The 18,144-nt window shown below is 37.5% G+C and overlaps 1 protein-coding gene across 2 annotated transcripts; it reads right to left on the bottom strand.

The window, feature by feature from the left end:
* Nucleotides 1-17,785, bottom strand: EXO1 (exonuclease 1). Of its 2 annotated transcripts, XM_042887007.1 has the most exons (15): nt 17,651-17,785; nt 17,298-17,465; nt 15,718-15,837; nt 14,697-14,820; nt 13,892-14,029; nt 13,462-13,674; nt 12,765-12,952; nt 11,884-11,980; nt 9,934-10,150; nt 9,068-9,320; nt 7,377-7,827; nt 6,772-6,876; nt 2,636-2,829; nt 783-888; nt 585-674 (listed from the first exon to the last, which is right to left on the bottom strand). In XM_042887007.1, the coding sequence occupies exons 2-15, from the start codon at nt 17,456-17,458 to the stop codon at nt 666-668; spliced, it is 2,376 nt and encodes a 791-aa protein (XP_042742941.1). In that variant the 5' UTR covers nt 17,459-17,465; nt 17,651-17,785; the 3' UTR covers nt 585-665. The 2 variants fall into 2 exon arrangements, with proteins under 2 accessions (XP_042742936.1, XP_042742941.1); XM_042887002.1 differs by lacking the exon at nt 783-888 and having other exon boundaries at nt 1-674.
* Between the last annotated feature and the right edge of the window lie 359 nt (nt 17,786-18,144).

The following is an 18,144-nucleotide window of genomic DNA, read 5'->3' as shown; positions in this document are numbered from 1 at the left end:
AATGTGGCTGCATCATACATTAAGTACAGAAAGCTAACCATTGAGAGAAAAGATCTTACCGTATAGTGAAAGAATCAGCATCAGAGTATAGTGATGACTGAATACTCAAGAGCAGTTTTATTCCTGCCCTGGAGACCAACTAGGCTCAACAGGGAAGAAGCAGCAAGAAAATTTTTAAATGGTCTTAAAAACTAAGACATAAACATATTCAGCTGTTTTCTGCAAAAGTAAAGCCATAGCTGTTTTACGAAGTTCCATCGTGTCTATATGACCTACAAAAAATACTCAGGATCAGCTGAAAGTGGTTTGGACAAAACAGTATTAAATTTTCAACAAGAAAATGGAGATCTGAAGGTTTTATTTCAGTCAGTATAAAACTGTACCTTTCAACTCTCTTTTTATAAAACAAGATGAGAAATCAGTAATCAGACTAAAACGTACAGCTAATTTTCAAAGTATCTTTTCTATACTGATGAGGTCCCAAAGAAATTTTGACAGTGATAAAAATGCATTCTATTGCACAGCATACAGTTCATTGGAATATAGCTCTCTGAACTTGAGTACGTTCAAGGTGATTGAAGATTTCTTCTTCTGTTTCTGGAGTGAGCTGAATATTATCTTTGATTGGAGACAGCGGGTCTGACTTTTTACAAGAAGGGAGCTTTTCATAGTCTCTGCAGAAAGACAGACAAAACAAAACCCAGAGTTATGACATTATGTGTTTATAGCTACACAGTGAGAACATATGGCTTAATTGAAAACTAGACCTTTCATCCAGCTACCTTCTCATCCACCAGCAAGTCCAAAACAAAAGTGATGTAAGTTTTATGTCCAATTTCACTATGGCTAACAGTTTGACTGAAAGCTATTTCAACCATTTCAGTTATCCTGTAAATGGAATGAGAGCTATTATTTTTACATCTGAAGTATAGTACGTACCACATTCTACACAGGGCTGTACGCGCTTCCTTAACTTCCAGGTCTTCTGGACAACTGTAGTATTATATATATTTTGTGAATGTTAAGGCCAGAACAGATTAGAGCCCTGTGTGATCTGTTTACTCTCAGACAATATAATTGCCTGTAGTCAATTTCAGTAGATCACTTAAATCTGAAAAAACAGTGAGCAGAGCACTCAGATCCAAGCCAGCCCTTAGGAGGGAAAACTTTTTTGAGAAACAATTTACAAACAATATCCCTTAAACTAAGAAACAGCTATTTTAATTCCATAAAATTAGGTAATACATTCAAAATATATATTTCTGGTATATCCCCAGAAGTTACAGACCAGAAAAAACGTGGATAAATATGTGAATGTTAGGGCTTAAGTCTTAAAACCACCGGCACAGTAAAGGAGCACAGTGTCAGTGCTATTAGGCTCACTATCTTATTATGCCTGCATTCCGATAAATGAAAACACGTGATTCTCTAACAATCCTGGTCAGACATTCCCAATTGGAAGCCAAGCAGTACATACATAAACATTGTCAAATACCCCTTTGAAACTAGCTCTTAATCAGCATCAAAAGGATAATAAATACGATTTCTAAAAACGTTAGTACCAGAAGTAATATGCTTTTGAACAGAAAACAGCTGTCAACTTACTATAACCTACATCAGGCCCAAACTTACTGAATAGTTATTCAGACTTAACACACAGGCTCAGTCTCTTTTTCATACCAATTGCATTTCAGCTTCTTTTTCTTACAAATAAGAGACATCTGCACAATAAGAGTGAAATAATTTAAATATCAGTTCAGGTCAACACACAACTCTGAAGTACTAATGTTTTCTGTGTTTGTATCTACAGAACTTATCAGATTGTTTTTTCCCCAAAGTTAAAGTATTCATCTTCTCAGTGCAGGTGAAGTCCCTTCACAATCTGCTTCATGTTAATGAGAATGAAGAAATTCACTTAAAAAAAAAAAAAATACTACTTGAAGTTGAAAGAGGTAGTTGAAACTAGGACAGTTTTGCCATCAGGAGTTTTAACTCAATCCCAAATGGAAACAGCGTAAGACAAAATACCTACATTTAATATTACCATTTCTGTTATAATAGGAAAATAAATCATCCACACAAGGGAAAACAGCATTTTCTAGTGTCCAAAGCAGTAAAGTATCTCACAAACAGAGACTTTTCTTTAGCAATCCTTCATCATTTCACCACCATTTTGAAAAGAAAACAGATGTGACAAACAGCCACTTTAAAGTGTGAGAGGCAATCAAAGTTAAATAAAACCAGTGTGCTTTCAATCAAGTTTGGCAACTTCTAGGCTGCTTTTGTATCTGAGCTAAGAAATGCCTTTTAGTATTTGATGTAAAGTGGCAATAACTTTCATATAAATTACATTATAATAAGTGCACCACTTCAAATAAATTGATTTTAGCTGAGAGTTCTTTCTGGTTAGTATGAAAAACGTAACTAGAAGTAGAAAGTATATTTACTTCAAATTATAACTCATGGCTACACTAAACAACAAAAAAGTAAATCTGCCTAGGAAATGAAGAACTGTGTGTAGAAATATATATCTGAAGATGTTCTCCTTGTTTCCTCCCAACAATTCAGCACTTATTTCCTGAAGATTTTTTCAAAGCTTTACAAAGGCTTTAAGTAAAGGGTTAAAGCATCTCACCTTTTAAACTGGAAGTTTCTCCAGAGTTCACCAATGGTGGCTTGTAGTCCCAACTTATTTTCAGCATCGCAGTGATTCCTCTTTTGCACAGGAGACAGTTTCTTACTTAATCCACTTACTTTAGCTGGTATCAATGGCTTCAGTTTTGTCACAATATGCGACCCCACAGAACTGGATTTACGTAAACCAGGAACCTGTAGCATTTTCAATACCAGAGTATTAAGGATTAAAATAAAAACCTACAAGCAGCATAATCTGTTATTAAGTGTTTAATTAAAAAGTGCTTTACATTGTGTAAAGTTAATGCAATATGATTTCCCCAAGAGCATATTTAGACAGCTTCTCTAACCCCAAAATCTTCATCTCATGTGGAGCTAATGCAACTGTGAGAACTGATGAACCAGCTTCTGTATATCTCTGCATCTTAAATAGCTGTAAAACTATGCTTCTTTGGAATGCAATTGTAAAAGTTTATTGAATTCTTGTTTTCTCATCTATTCAAATGGGAACACAAGAAAAACTTTCCAGGTCAACTTTCTCATTTCAGAGAAGTTGCAATCTGGTATCACTCTCTAGGATACCTACAATTCAATTTGTCATGAAATACAAGTAGAGAAAAGATATCAGTGCAATTAACCCAAGGATTGTACCTCTAGTGGGACCTTCCATACCTGAAACTCAAAGCAGTTGTGTTCAGCCAGAACACATCTCAAAGGCAACAAGTCTAAGTTTGAAGACACCAAGAAAGATACATTCTTCCTTTGTTAGATTATTCTAGACATTCCTATTATTAAAAACATACATCCAGTTTCTAATTCCCTCACCAGTGTTCAAACATTGATTGTGTTTCTTGATATTTAAAGCATGTGAAAGTGGTTTTGACATTATACAGTACCCAGCCATGTTGGTGAGATATTTATACTTCATCTCATCCCCAACCATGATCTGTCAGTTTTCTAGGGTCAATGTCAGGCTAACTGACTATAGCTGCTCCCATTCCTTTAAATACTGACACAAGATGATGATTTCCACCTCCCCTCTCCTTACAGAACTTCATGCACAAAGATTACTAATTTTATTTTGACAACAGAAATACACTTAATACTAATGAGCTAGACTTGTTTTTCTTGCCTGCATGTAGATAACCACATTTCATAAAATAAAAGCTAAAAATATTGTTATCTATTTTATCTCTTTCCATTTGTGCTACATATGTATGTATAATCATAGCACAACAACCCAATGCGTGAGAAGTTAAAACTTCCCTAATGAAACAAATGTTAACAAATAGCCTACGTATATTCTTGTTTTTTTTTTTTTTTTTTTTTTTTTAAATGTATGCTTAGTTTTCCCCAGTTTTTGTGGAAGTAGCCTATTGAAGCACCAGAACAATGATTTATTAGTTGAGCCTTCCTGCTACTTAAAGGTAGAATACCTTCTTCCCAAAGCTACTAGCTGCTAAGTGATCATTCACTTGCAGCCCATTATGAGGAGGACCAAAATATAGTAATTAAAATACAATACAGTAGCTGCAGAGGAAATGGTGACTGTCCGTTGATGTAAAAATTGTATGTTATTTATTTTACAGTTGGCTATATAAGATTAGAGTTTAGGACATGTAGGCTGCATATAGTGCCAATAGTTTTCCCATCCGGATGTGATGATGGAAGTATTTTGATCCAATAAAACAAATAATCAGTTTAGAGCATTTATAGAAGACAGCACACCTCTGCCTACTTCAGGTGTTTCAGTTAGATAATGCAAATACTTGAATGAGAGGAAAGTTATTTGTTATTTATCACCCCTTTTTTTTTTTTTAAATATACAATAGATGAAGTCTTCTTCAAAGATCACCTGCATCAGTTCTTCCTAAAGTGACACAGTTTCGTCCCACACTCCCACAGCACACACATCATATATGGTTTTCTTTTAATTAAAATGACGTTGTTTCTACCTGAATGAACTGTATATATTTTTGAATACCAAATAGGATTTGGGGAAAAAAAAAGTGTTGAGTGTTTGTACTTGGAAGGAAAGTACTGAGATGAATAAAAATAAATCCTAAAAGCTTTTGCTTTGTAATTTGTATGCTTTTTATCACCTCAGCCATTCTACAAAATATATCATTTATTTTTATGATGTCGAAGCATGTCACAGCTACAAGTTAAATTAGCTAACTAAAAATTAGGCAAAGATGCATGTCCAATACACACTAAGAAACAAAATGAGAGTTGATTGCTTTCTTTTCATTTTGCCAATGTTCGCTTCTTTATTGAGCTCACATTAACTTGTGGGGAAATAATGAGCAGAAAAACCACACAGCTGGGATGCCCTCATAGAAATGACAAGGTCCTCGAGAACTTGTATGTAGGCATTGATTAGTAACAAGCTTCTATAAGCTTTGATATTAGAATCGACCAGCTATTGATACAACAACCTAGACTGGAATCACAACAAAAGCCAATGCCTTCCCCAGGGTGCCTCCCTAAATTATTAGGCTTCCCTACAGACCAGCTATGTTATTCAACTCAAAAAAAAAAAATCTGAATTTTTTTTTTTGGTGATCAAATTCTTCTATGATATACTCAGAACTCACTATTCATTTCATTACATTCTAGGGTAAACAAAGATCTTCCTTCTCTTACACTTCCAGTGGGCAAATCTAAGGAGAAACTGAGCCGGTAGCAGCATTCTTCATCTCCACCTCATAGCTTCACTAGTAGTAATTTGTTCCAGTTGCACCTCCACTGAGAGGACTCACAAGAGCTTGTGAGTGAGCCAAACTAACCAATCTGAATACGACCTCTTGGGTTTTACTGCTGAATTTTTTTTTCAGATCAGTTTTCTTGTCTCAGATTTTTTCTGTTGCCAGCTCATAAAGGTAGCAGAGCAAATGCACAGCTAAGGAAATAAGGAGGACAAAATCTCTTAGCAGCTTGCTTTCGAGTAACATTGTGAACTTCCAGCAGAAATTGGTGCTCTTTGGGCAGCATAACATCCTGAAGATATGCTCAAATGACATTCATACTACACCTCCGCATCCCCACGCACCAAGAATTCCCCAATATTTAATACATTAATTCTCCAAATATCTTTAATGCAAGAACTTATTCTTTAAGCAAACCATACTAAACATTATTAGAAATAGTCACATAACTCCGATCTCAAGATGAGTTCAGTTCATGGCTTAGTTTTGTTGAAGAGAAGCAGGCAAAGTGTTATTCTAATGAGCAAGCACTAGTTTTCATAAACAGGTCTTCCAGAATGAAGCTGGAATTTAAATCTTTAACATAGAAACTATGAGGATGACCACAAGATGTCACTATCATATAACACACACAGTACTTGTGCTTTGCAAAGAAGCTTCTGATATTTCTTTTCATGGTGGATGGGAAAGAAACAAGTAGGGGTGTACATGAGAGAACAAAAGCATCTTCCCTTGACTTTTGAATCTTTTCGCCAGTTTTAATGACAACGCCTAAGGAATTAAAGTACCTCCAGATGTTATGGTTCCAGAAGCTGTGTAGACAGGTACAGCTCTTAAAAATGCCATGAAGACAGGGAATGCAAGTTCATTCTTAGACATGTAAGATACCACATAGAAGACAAGTTACTGGCACTCAACAGGAAAAGTAACCAAAATGTGGGCTGTGAAGGGAAGCTGGCTATTCTTGAGTAGTCAAACGTTTTAGTTGTAGGCATTACTTGACAAGTAAAGAAACATGCTTAGTTAAAACTTTTTCAGGATTCTAAGTTAAAAAACTTTTTCTTTTAGAGGGGCAGGAAGCTGCTGAACTAGTGGACTCATCCACACAAGCAATGAAATGAGACTGTATCTTGTGACTGCCTAAAATGACTGCAATTTGCATCGTAAAACTTACATTTTTAGCATTCCAGAGGAAAATAAAGTGGGTTTTTTGAGTTAGCTGGCTTCTTACTAAGCTAGTTGCATCCACGCTAGTCATAGGGAGCCTGCATATATTTCACCTCGGCTCTGATAAAGATGAGTAAGAAAGCAATTTTCTCTTGCTAGCAGGCATGTTGTTGCATAGAAAGGCTTAGAACAAACTATTCGGCTGTGAAAACTCATTTTCAGAGTTCAGTAGAACTAATAGTAAAATTAAGGGAATCCTTACCTTGATCTTTGCTACCATATTCTTTCTGTCAGTTCGAACAGCAGAAAATACTGGAGACCTCTGAGTACATTGGTTATCAAGCAGTCTTAAATTGGAGTCAGATTCCTTCAAAGAAAAAAAATAATTTTGCTTTCAAAACACCTTTCTACACTGTGTATCAAGTTTTTATACTGAATTACCTATACTTTATAAAGTAAATTTTCAGCAATTTTAAGAAACTACATGAAATCCTTAGTATATTTTCAAGGAGAACACCAGCTTGAGACACAGGTTCTCTCAGAGAACTTCTTCATTGGACTTAAAGCAGAGAACAAAAGGTAGCCTACAACTGTAGTGTTGAAACTCATTGCAGTAACAGCAATGAAAAGACTGGGGAGGGTGAGGGGAGGGGAAGAATAGACTTGATTTAAGCTACTAAATCAATTCATACTACACAACAGCAACAAACACCAAAAAGTTTTGCGAGTAGAAGTTCTATAATCCACAGGGTATAAATCAAAGAAGGAGAAACTCACAACTTAATTTCTATCTTTGAGATAGAAAACATAAGAAAAGGTTGAAATATCTAGTTTTCTTACTTTTGTGTAAGAATTATTGTTAGATACCTGTAGTATTTTTGAAGACTCCAAGCTGCATTCTGGTGGCTCAAAAGACTTTTGAGACTGGGAGAAACACTGTGGTTCTATTAAGGGAGAGGATTCTTCATCTGATTCACCACACATGGCTTCAGTCTCTGCTTGTACCCCATTACTGTTATCTGCCTGAGATGCCATACAGCTGCTTCTCTGTTGGTGAAACTGCTGTGAGAATACAGTATGAGATGGACCAGGATTTCCTGAATGATTTCCAAGGATGCTAAGCCACTGGAAGCAACTTCTTGGTCTTTCTCCAGGAACTGATGAGACAGTCTTTGTTTTTTCAGTTTCTAAAAATGGAGATTCATCTTCAGCTACATGTTCTACCTCCTGTTGCTTGCAATCCTCCTCAACATCTTGAATTATATCACTCTCATCCTTTTCTTTAAAACCAAACATATTTGCATCATTGCAGAAAAATCTAAAAAATTAAAAGAAAAATGAAGTTGAAAGCAACAGAAAAGTAACCGCAAGTATTTCATCTGCAAAACCTTATCCATCAATTTGATTTTTGAAATGCATTTGAAAGACAGATTGTTTTGACCATGGGCAAATCACCATGGTTTTACTTCTCCAGTCCCTCATGAAGGCATTTAAAAGACAACACAAAATAATTTTACTGTTTCAATGGAAAAAACAAGCACCTGTAAACATGTCATTCATCGACTAAGAATAATGATAGGCCCTCCTTCTGAAAGGAACTAAAAATTATACAAAACTAAAGAAAAATATTATGATAAATATTAATTGATATTTAAATGATAATTAAGCTCTTATTGAGAAATCTAAAATCTATCCAGCTCTTTTTGTGCTATAGGTGCAGCACTTAAGGATGGGTACTAGTCAAATTTCCTCCCTTCTACTTGACACAAGCTGAGCTTTCATTTGGAGAAAAGCCTGCCATCACTAACAACTCTTTTTAATTAAACTGAACCTCTAACTTAGGGAAGGTATGAGTTAAAAAAATATCAATATTCAGATTGTTTTATAAAATTATACCTCTCTCACACACAAATCTTCAAATTATTCAAGGTAAAAAAAACCTAAAAACATAATGAGACAGATCTGTGACACTTATTCGTAAAAAGCAGTTTAAATAGCTGTGGTCAAATGCAACAAACTAAAAATCTGAGAAACCCAAAGACTTTTTTCTTAAACTGTCATTGGAGAAATAAGAAACATGATCCGAAGGGAATTGGGTAAGAAGTGCTGTACCTGGTTATACTGGCTGGTACTCCTTTATTGAAACAAATAAGCAAAAACCTCAGTAAAGATAAGTCAGTATACAAGTGTTGCTTATTTATTTGGCTAAGGCAGCTATATTCTTTTTTTCTTGTTTACATTTTTTTTTTTTTATGAGTTGTCATATGAAAATGAAGCATGGCCAACACCTTGATAATTGATATGTAGAGACTGGACTATATTGGGTTGTGTCACAGCCTTCATTTCTGCAGTTAAAAAAAGTACCAGGCATTTACCTACCTATGCATCCCATATTGCATGTTTAGCACAAGAAGTTGCCCATCTCAGCTACAACTACAAGTGCATTGATACAGTCGCATAAAAAAACCTAAAGTATCCTCTCAGTATACACATTATTTCAGTAGCCATGATACCAAATGCTATCTTGCTATTCATTGGAACACGTGACGCAAGCGTACCTGCTTCTTGTTCCTGGAACAATCACAGCATCTGTCTGTTTGTTTTTCCTTTGCAGAAAGGAAGCAAATTTATTTCTAACTCTGGGCAGAGAGTTAGAGCTTTCTTTAATGACAGAATTCCCTGAAGAATCAATGTTTTCTATTGCAGAAATGCTCTTCTGTGATTGACCATCTTCACCACTCTCCTTGAATTTTTTCGCTTTCGAAAATGAATATTGATTCAACAGATCTCCATCTGAGAGTTCTTCTAAATCTAAAGACAGTTTAAGAATCACTGAAGAAGCTTGTTCTAGAACTAACCAGTTATGAGAGAAATGAACATTATTTATCCCTACTGCCTTAAAAAGTGTTCTTGACATTATGGTTCAGAACTTGCTTTTACTGTTACTTTGCATTACATAAGCTTAAAGAAACTTTAGAAAGGTAGATGAAAGGAGGACCTAACAGTTGAGACTAAGAGGAGCGCATATTATGGTTTCAACACCATGAAACCAAACTTCACTAAAAGCTAGAAGGTATGTGTCTAGTAAACTAATTAAAAATTTTGATAAATTAAAGAGTAGGAAGACTGTCAAGAGAAACAAAGGTGAAAATGAAATCCTGGTAGCGTGAACAGAAATAAGGATGCAAAAGAAGAAATACAGAGAAAAACATATCAGGTGAAGCACAGTGGCCAGACCTCAGCTCTCTGATAGACTATTTCCATTGCTTCACATGCAACAATAAGATAGAAGTTAAACCACAAAATATCTAGCACACTTTTCTCCATTTTTAAGAATTGAATCTCAAAATTGAAATGGACAGTATTTTATAATATGGTAAAATCTTTAATGCAATCTTCTGTTGTTACTTAACTAGAAACATACCACTCCTTTGTCTTTTTGCAAAGAGCTCTTTGCCTGGAAGATTTAACCCTTTGATACTGATTATCTTCTCAATGCCTTTTGTTGTTGATTTCTCTGGTAAGTGAGTTGTAAGAGGAACATCATCTGTACTAGGGCCAAGCTTGTAGTCTTTGCTCCAAATGCTATTTACATGATTAGCACGTTTGTCATTCCAGCCATGGCTTCTTTGCTGTGTAGGCTATAGAAAAATTAGAAATGAGAAACAGGCTCATAAATTTGCCTTCTAAATAAGATTTCCTCATTTAGCATAAGAGCATTTTGACACACACCCATTGTTGACATGTCCATTCCGCAGAAACGTTTCCATTTTGTTCCCATATTTCTTATGCTTCCCTAACAAATTCTTTTTCATCTGTGCTGCCATGACTTCTTCATTCCAATATGGCTTAAGTGGCTAACTGCTCTTCTCAAAATTAAAGGCTTAATTATTACCTATATTCAGTAGAATGATTTTGGAAAATGTTTTCCTCATAGTTGAATTTACTTAGAAAAAATATACTCCCCAAGTCAGTTCCCAAAAAAATCTTAATTAGTTACTTCAGTAAATAGGATTAAGGACTTACCGAAGAAGAGTGGAAGTAAAACAGTCAAAAAAAGACAGTCAGATGCTCAAAGAAGTGAGGTTCTACTTTTACAGAGAGTGAGAACTAAGGATTTGTATGCTACAGGTCACCTAATTCAGGGCCATCTTCTCTGGATACCCTGATACCAACATTTAGCCAGTGTAACTTAGTTCAAGCCTCTGCTGTGACTTAAATGAATGCAGCCATGTCAGGAAAGGAAAGAAAACCCTTCATGTCTCACATGGCTCTTAAGGATTTCCATTAACAACTTCCTATTCACCAGGAAATAATTTGTTCCTATGTCTATCCATACTTATGTTTACTAACATGCCCATTAAAAAATTAAGGAAAAAAACCCCATGAAACTGAAAGCACACCAAGCCCTCAGTAACACAGAAGATTTAACTCTGCAAATACACACTCTTGGTTGCACAACTATTTACCTATGTAAGTTATTTTATAATTTTAGATCAGAAGCAAGTAGCACGTGATGGAAGAAAACAGTCAGGATAATTCCAAGTGTAGCCAAATCATTTCTTTCTTTACACTATTTTAGTAGGTGTTTAATGTGTTCAAGGGCCATCTAGGTCACAATGTTTTCCTGCTTACTTTTTTGGAAAATGCAAAGGATTTGAAGTAAAGTGAAGAGTTACAAAACACCAGGATAGGAAGGTGACCACAGACCATTGTGCCACTGCCAAAATAAGCACAGCAATGCAGAAGACCAGCAACTAGAAAGGACTACAGCCAGAGAAGGAGTTGGAAGGCATGTATTATCAGAACTACAGTCAGTCAGAAAACAATGGCTCTAAAAACCATGCTTCTGTATTTACATTTTCCAGCATCTTTTAGATGAGATCCTCTAAAGGGCTTTACTGGTTTTGACTGTTAAAAACCAAAATTTCAGTTCTCAAGTGCCATAAACACAGTTTACTTTATGTAAGATCCTTTTCCTGGATTAGAATTTATAGAACTGCCTGAATGCATCAGCATCTGGCATTACCTGGTGGTCTCTTTAATAACTAGATGAGTTGTAAAGCCACAACAGTAACTACTGGTTTGTTTTCAGTAATTACTTTTGTGTGCTGCAGAAGTTTGTAGACTAGATGTCACTTGTACTTCAAAGAATTATTAATATTCTACTCAGAGTCAGAATTTAAAAGGATTTTACATTGGATTGCTCTTTGTATCATACTTCTTCATACAATTCCAAGAACATACAGTTTCTGTACTAGCAGAATAGCTTTCCCTGACAAGTCAGTTAGGAATAGCAATCAGCTGTACTCTTCCATCAGCATTCAAACCTGTGTTATTATCTCAGTATATAGCTTTAGAACAAAGGTGTTACCTGTGCAGTATCAGGGTTATAGTTATCAATTTGTTCCATCGTATCAATATCAATGTTCCCAAGGGCAATTTGAAAACCAGTACTGTCTCCAAAGTGTCTGTAGCCACCATATTAAAGGAAAATATATCTTAATAGTGCAATAAATGAACTGTAGCATTGAAGTTAGAACAGCTATTTCTGAATTTGTGATTAACCATATATAGATACTAATAGTTATGGTTCAATATGATGTGACAAGTCAATGTATCTGCAGTGCTTGGCAAACTAAGCAAGCCTAAAGGTAATCATTCAATCATTAAATACAAGTCACTAGAAAATCATCATCTTTCTCCATCATCATCTTTCTCCTTTCTGGCATCTGGAAATGACAGATAGTAGCTAGCCTGAAGAACATACAAAGCTAGCAACTACTTAAACAGTCCTCCCTTTGTCCTCTTCATTTTCCATGCTGAAATTTATGACAAGTATCAAAATTGCACTTATTTTTTAGGGAGACGTATCTGTTAAAACTGGGAATGTTTAGATTATAAATTCATAGCAAGAATTAAAGTGATAGAGATTACAACACAGAACACAGGCACAAACTAAGCCATGGAACAACTCAAACAGTTGAAGAATAACCTGTACTTAGGAGTTATTATCTATAAAAGGAAATAGCAGCTACATAAAATGATAGGTCATTTTTTATTAAATGATAGGTCATTTTTTATTACTCAGTTATCCACTGTGCTAAAAAAAACCAAACTTTCCTGTGCCTCCATAATTTATAATGCTGCAAAAAAAGCAGGATTTAACCAATAGTAGAAGTGCAGTGAAAAAACAATGCAAGACACCACAACTGTTCACATTGAATTTTCTCAGTTTCAATACCAAAAGGATACCGTCCTGCATAAATTAGTGTTTCTGGATCAATATCATCAGCATAATCATTCAGAGGAACTAATTTTCTCTTGATGGGATCAAAAACCAACTGATAAAGGAACGTATTATTGGCTCGTGTGAAACCCTGTATGTATTCTTCAGATACAGTTATATTCATCTTCAAGTAGTGCCCCATTTTCTTAATAACCTGTTCAAAAAGAAAAAATTAACTGTTGCTTTTGAACAAATAACAGAATTCCATGTTTGCCTTCAGAAGTATTAATAAAAGACTGAAGGGCTTAGAGTAATCAGAATTTCTATTTCAGCAAGTAATAGAAATATAATGTGAAGAGAAGAAACAATTTTTTCAAAAAATTCAAGTAATAAAAAGTATTTCCATTTCAATTATAAGGTATTTTTGTTTGTCATTAAATGTAGAACACATTTTGTTACATAGATCAGCTTAAACAGGAGAGATAAAGCAAGAAAAATAGCCTTGTGCGTTGTTTTCTCCATTCTAGCTGTTTATAGCACAAGCCAACACTTCATGAAGTCTTCTTGTCCAACCAATAAATATCTAAAGGACAGGTCAAAATATTTTTGACCATTCTCCTCAGAACAGAGAAAGCTAAGAACCACTCACATTTTCAATTCAGTGCTTTATATACAGAGACATAAGCTCCCAAATAGCCAACACAAAGCTACAATCAATATTACCTTTATAATATCTGGATTGTTAGCTAATTTTAGTAACTTGCATGCTTTAGCTAACCCAATGCCATGGATTGATGAGAGGTAGTCACAACCAGACAGAATACACATATAACGGAACTTCTCTTCAGTGAATATATTTCCGAGGTGCTTGCAGTTTCCTAGCCGAGCTTGATCTATCTCCAATCCATTTCCAAATTTGTCAATTTTCAAAAACACCTGGAAATGCAGTGGAAAAAATAATGTTCACCAATATAGGCTCCTTGTTCTATTTGTACATATGCTAGCTTATTGCACTTAGCAGAAATAATAGAGGCGAGTGCTTTCAATTTCCACAAATTATTGTAACAAACTAAGTCAAACGCATTTAGCAACTTTCAACTCTGCTTTTAAGATAGCACTGAGAAGTAAGGGCTATTAGCATTTTCTTCTATACCTTTTTACATCCAAACGCTAAAAGATCAGAATCTTCTGTAATGATGGCCTGAACAACGCCAGTCTTATTAAGGTAAGCCAACTGAGCATCAGCTTCATAGGGAGCAACAATACAATCAACTCCTCGGGCTCGTGCAGCCTGTACACAAACAGGAAACATACCAGTATTTAGTAACCATTTTATTTATTTGCCTATATCCCCTACCTGCTCCTTTATTTTTCCCCACCCTCCCCTATCTTGAAGAGTCCTATCTTTCACATTTAAAACCCAAGTTTCAAGGAATTGTAAGGATGGTTGACAAAACAGCCTCTCCTGTGCTGGCATATAACAGTGTACACGCTGATCACAGCTGCATGCTTCACACTCCTGCACAGTACACTCGCTTCAAAGAAAACAAAGCAATTTTTCCTATGATAGCAGTGGAAGAATGCAAGGGAACCTGGAAAGGTTTTTAAGAAGCAAGAATTTATTCCAGGAACTTAGCTGAGGTGGGTACCTAAGTAATTTTGAAAATTCAAGATGCTACTTAAGTCAGTTCATGGATTTTAAAAGTGCTGTATTTAAGCTGACAAATCACTATTATTTAAACAATTGGGCACAATAAATCTGAAGAGAAGTTACCCATGTCTAACATGATCCAGTGTATGCTGTAGATTAAGAAGAGGAAGTACAGGGAATATTTTTCTTTCCTACGTAGACAAGGTAGCACTGTAGTTGTACCAAAGCACAGTAAAGCATGCTTACAGACTTACTGCATTGATTTTTTCGTTTGATACTGTTCATCTCAGCAGCTCTGACAACTTACTTTAATGACTTCGTGAGCCATAGCATGCGTAACATTTACACTGCGAGCAAAACAGTCCCTTGCTTCTGAAAATTTCCCTTCCCGAAACAACTGCTTTCCTTTCAGAAGATTGGCTTGTCGCTTCCTGAAAGAAAAATATCCATTGACCTCACTGTTGGGTCCCCCCCCCCCCCCCCCCACTTAAAAGAACAAGCATTACAAAGGACCAGGAGATAGAGAAAAGCAGGCAAGCTGTGTTGCAGTTAAATGTGCCCCAAATCCATTCTACCGTGTAAAATTCCAAATATCAGAATAACTGCAAGCCACCACATCAACAAAAGACATCCAGATTGGCATAGTGAAATACACAGTGAGAAAAAAGCAACAACTCCAACTGAAACCAGCAGTGAAAGAGAAGAGTTGAATTCATAATCAGGATGCAGTAAAATAAGTGTAATGGATTTCTGGAGCATCTGATGCTCACTGATTTACAGAAGAGAAGGCATTATTTACTTCATTTCAAATATTAAAAATGGTTTGCACCATACTCAAGAAAATATACGCTCTATGATAACTGATAAACAGCAACATTTAATAAGAAATTCTCAGAGCTTCAGCAAGATGTACAGTTATATAGGACTCGAATCCAAAGCTGAAGTAGTTCTAGCTGTTTATTTGAAGAGAATGATAAGGAAGGTGGTATTAATTTTAAATAAAGTTATATTATGTAAGAATATTTTTGTCCACAGAGATCAATCAGCTGGAGTGAACTGAAAGGCTTTAACACATTACAGGATATAGTGCTCAATAGTTTACTTCCTTCCTCTCTAAAAGTACTTTCATTTATTAAGCACATTTCTATTTTTGGAATGAAATCTCTAAGAAGATGTTTGTACAATTTTAAATGTAAATTCAGTGAAATTAAACTAAGTCACAGGAAAAGATGACCAAAGATCACTGCCTAACAAGTTTGAAATTTTTCCAAATCTGAAAATGGACTGTGGTGTTAAACATACTGCTGTGCTGGCAAATCAATACTTACTCTCTTCGGGCCTTCTCCACTTCCTTTTTAGAAGGTAGGGTGCATCCATCAAATACCAAAATCGGTTTAATTCCAAACGAGAGGAGCATATCAACAAGTTTCATGCAGAAAGCTACATAACTGTGTCAGCAACAAGAAGGGGAAAAAACAAAAACATTTCATTGATCAGGGATCTTAACAGGCCTTACATCTTTCCTGTATCACAGAAAGATTAAGAACACATGAATGCCCTTTTTTAATAAATAAATGCTTCATCTCCCAGCTTAGGTCTGAGCCTACCAAGCTCTATTTTTGCACAAAATGCACTAAAAATTCAAGCAGCATTCAACTGACTCTGCTACAATAGATTGCAAATGCTCTACATTAGCTTTCCCTGAAGCCTTTAAAAAGTTTCATTGAGTGCATTTTTATAGAGCAATGGGGTATAAAGCCTCTAGCCACATAACTATCCAATTCTCAATTGATGAGTATGTGCTAACAGACAGACACGTAAATATATCCTCCCACCCTAAGCATACAGGCATGCTACTGAAAACATTCAAAGATGGGACAGTTACCCAAACTGCACTAGAAGTAGAGCACAGACCGGGAGGCAATCCTCCACTGCTTGCACAGACCAACCTTCAGTAAAAATATTTGCAGGTATTCCAGACCTTGCATACTTCCTCAGACCTCTCGTTTCCTCACCTGTTAGTTCTGGGGATCTGTACAACAGGCTCATCTCATCAGCGGCACACAACTAACATTTAACAGCAAGTTATTCAATATTCTGTAAAATTATTCAGACGCGTTTTAAAGCGTGGAGGGGATCTCTACACTATTGTTAAAGAGCCCATCTAATTTATGACCATATGTCCACAAAGATAGATTTTTTCCCCCCCTCATAAAATAGATACAGTTCAGAAGTTCAATCACCCTAAAGCTCCCACTGATGGGTCATGTTTCCCTACCTTCTTTTTAATTCACTTAAAAATACATAATTTCTCAGAATTCCAGAGGATTTCAACTATTTTCAAAGACAAGCAGCAAAGCTGAATGAAACTCTGCAGTTCTCCCCATCAGAAGCAGGAATTAAAGTTTTGAATCAATTTGTAATCAGTGCTCTTTTGTCTCCAGCCAAACACTTAATCAAAATCCCGTGAATGAAGCTTAGCCCAGACTGGCTAGTATTTTTATTTCTAAAGAGAAAGGAGGAAAAATATTTTATATGACAATCTAAAACAAGAGCTCAACTCGACTTTCTAGGGATAGGACAAAGGACAAGAATTCGTGCCAACCTGACCTACGCTGCAAAGCAGGACTTGCAGCACAGCCACGGTTTTTGTGTCCTTTCTTAGAAATGAGGCTACTGAGGGAAGAATCCACGTTGCAGGCAATGAGCTACTGTTACTAAAATTGTAACAAGCCAAGCGAAAAAAATAAGTGAAAAAATCAGTGCCAGAAATTGCTCAAAGAGGGAGGCATGCGTCTGTCAGAACCGAGCTGAAACTGCTTTAACTTCGCTTTTAACTCAAGAACACCCAGACCAACGAGACCTCAGCCCGTGGAAGGGCCGGGACTGAGATGTTCCCGTGACTTACTGGTCCGTCGGCTCTCCCCTGGCCAGCTTCTCTGCGCAGCCATAGGAGCCTTTGTGCAGCCAGCAGTACGCGTCCACCGCCACCGCCTGCCCGCGGTACTTCTTCACGTGGCCGGGCTCCGCGGCCTCCTTGATGAACTGCAGCAGCCCCTGAATGCCCATAGCGCGGCTACGGGAGGAAAAACGCGCGGCATTAACACACCCTCAGCTCAGCCCCGCGTTCGGAAAGGGCTGCCATCGAGCCCGCCCGCAACCCCCCACCCAGCCCTTCAAGTCGACAGGGAGCTTTCGAGCGCCCGCTTAAGGACGACAAGGCCGAGGCGGCCACCCCGCCGCCGCCGCCGCCGCCCCTACCTCGGCCCACACCACCGCTGCCTGGGAAGGGGCAAGAAGAGAGTGGGACAACGGTCCCCAACGGCCACAACACCGCGCGCCGCTACTTCGCTGAGGGGAGTTGGGGAGAAGAGAGGCCAAGCGCTGCCCCGCTCCGCTGCCCCGAGCCGCGCTCAGCCGTAGCGCGCGGCCGCCGCCTCAGGGCTTTCAAGCAGCGCGCGCTCTGCGCCGTGGCCCCGCCCCCGTAACGGACTACAAATCCCAGCGTGCTCCGCGCGGGCAAATGGCAGCGGTGCGGGAAGTTGCTCTGCCCTGTACAGAAGGGCGGGTCTCGGTGCCGCGCCATTTTGATTGGGCGGCACTGAGCTCCTCTGCCGCCTTCGAATCCCCGCGCGTGGCCCCGGGAGTGGCTGTGTGGGGGCTTTTGTTGCCGCGCGCTGGGAGTGCCGCGCGTTGCTGTGCTTCCCGCCGGGAGCGGCGCGGAACCGCCGCGCTGCTGGCTGGGAGAACGGCGG

This window comes from Lagopus leucura, unplaced genomic scaffold, assembly GCF_019238085.1.
Source record: "Lagopus leucura isolate 7727_CA_CO unplaced genomic scaffold, USGS_WTPT01 Super-Scaffold_73, whole genome shotgun sequence".
Classification (NCBI taxonomy): Eukaryota; Metazoa; Chordata; class Aves; order Galliformes; family Phasianidae; genus Lagopus; species Lagopus leucura.
Note: the sequence above shows the minus strand (reverse complement) of the source record. Positions and strands in the feature narration are given on the sequence as shown.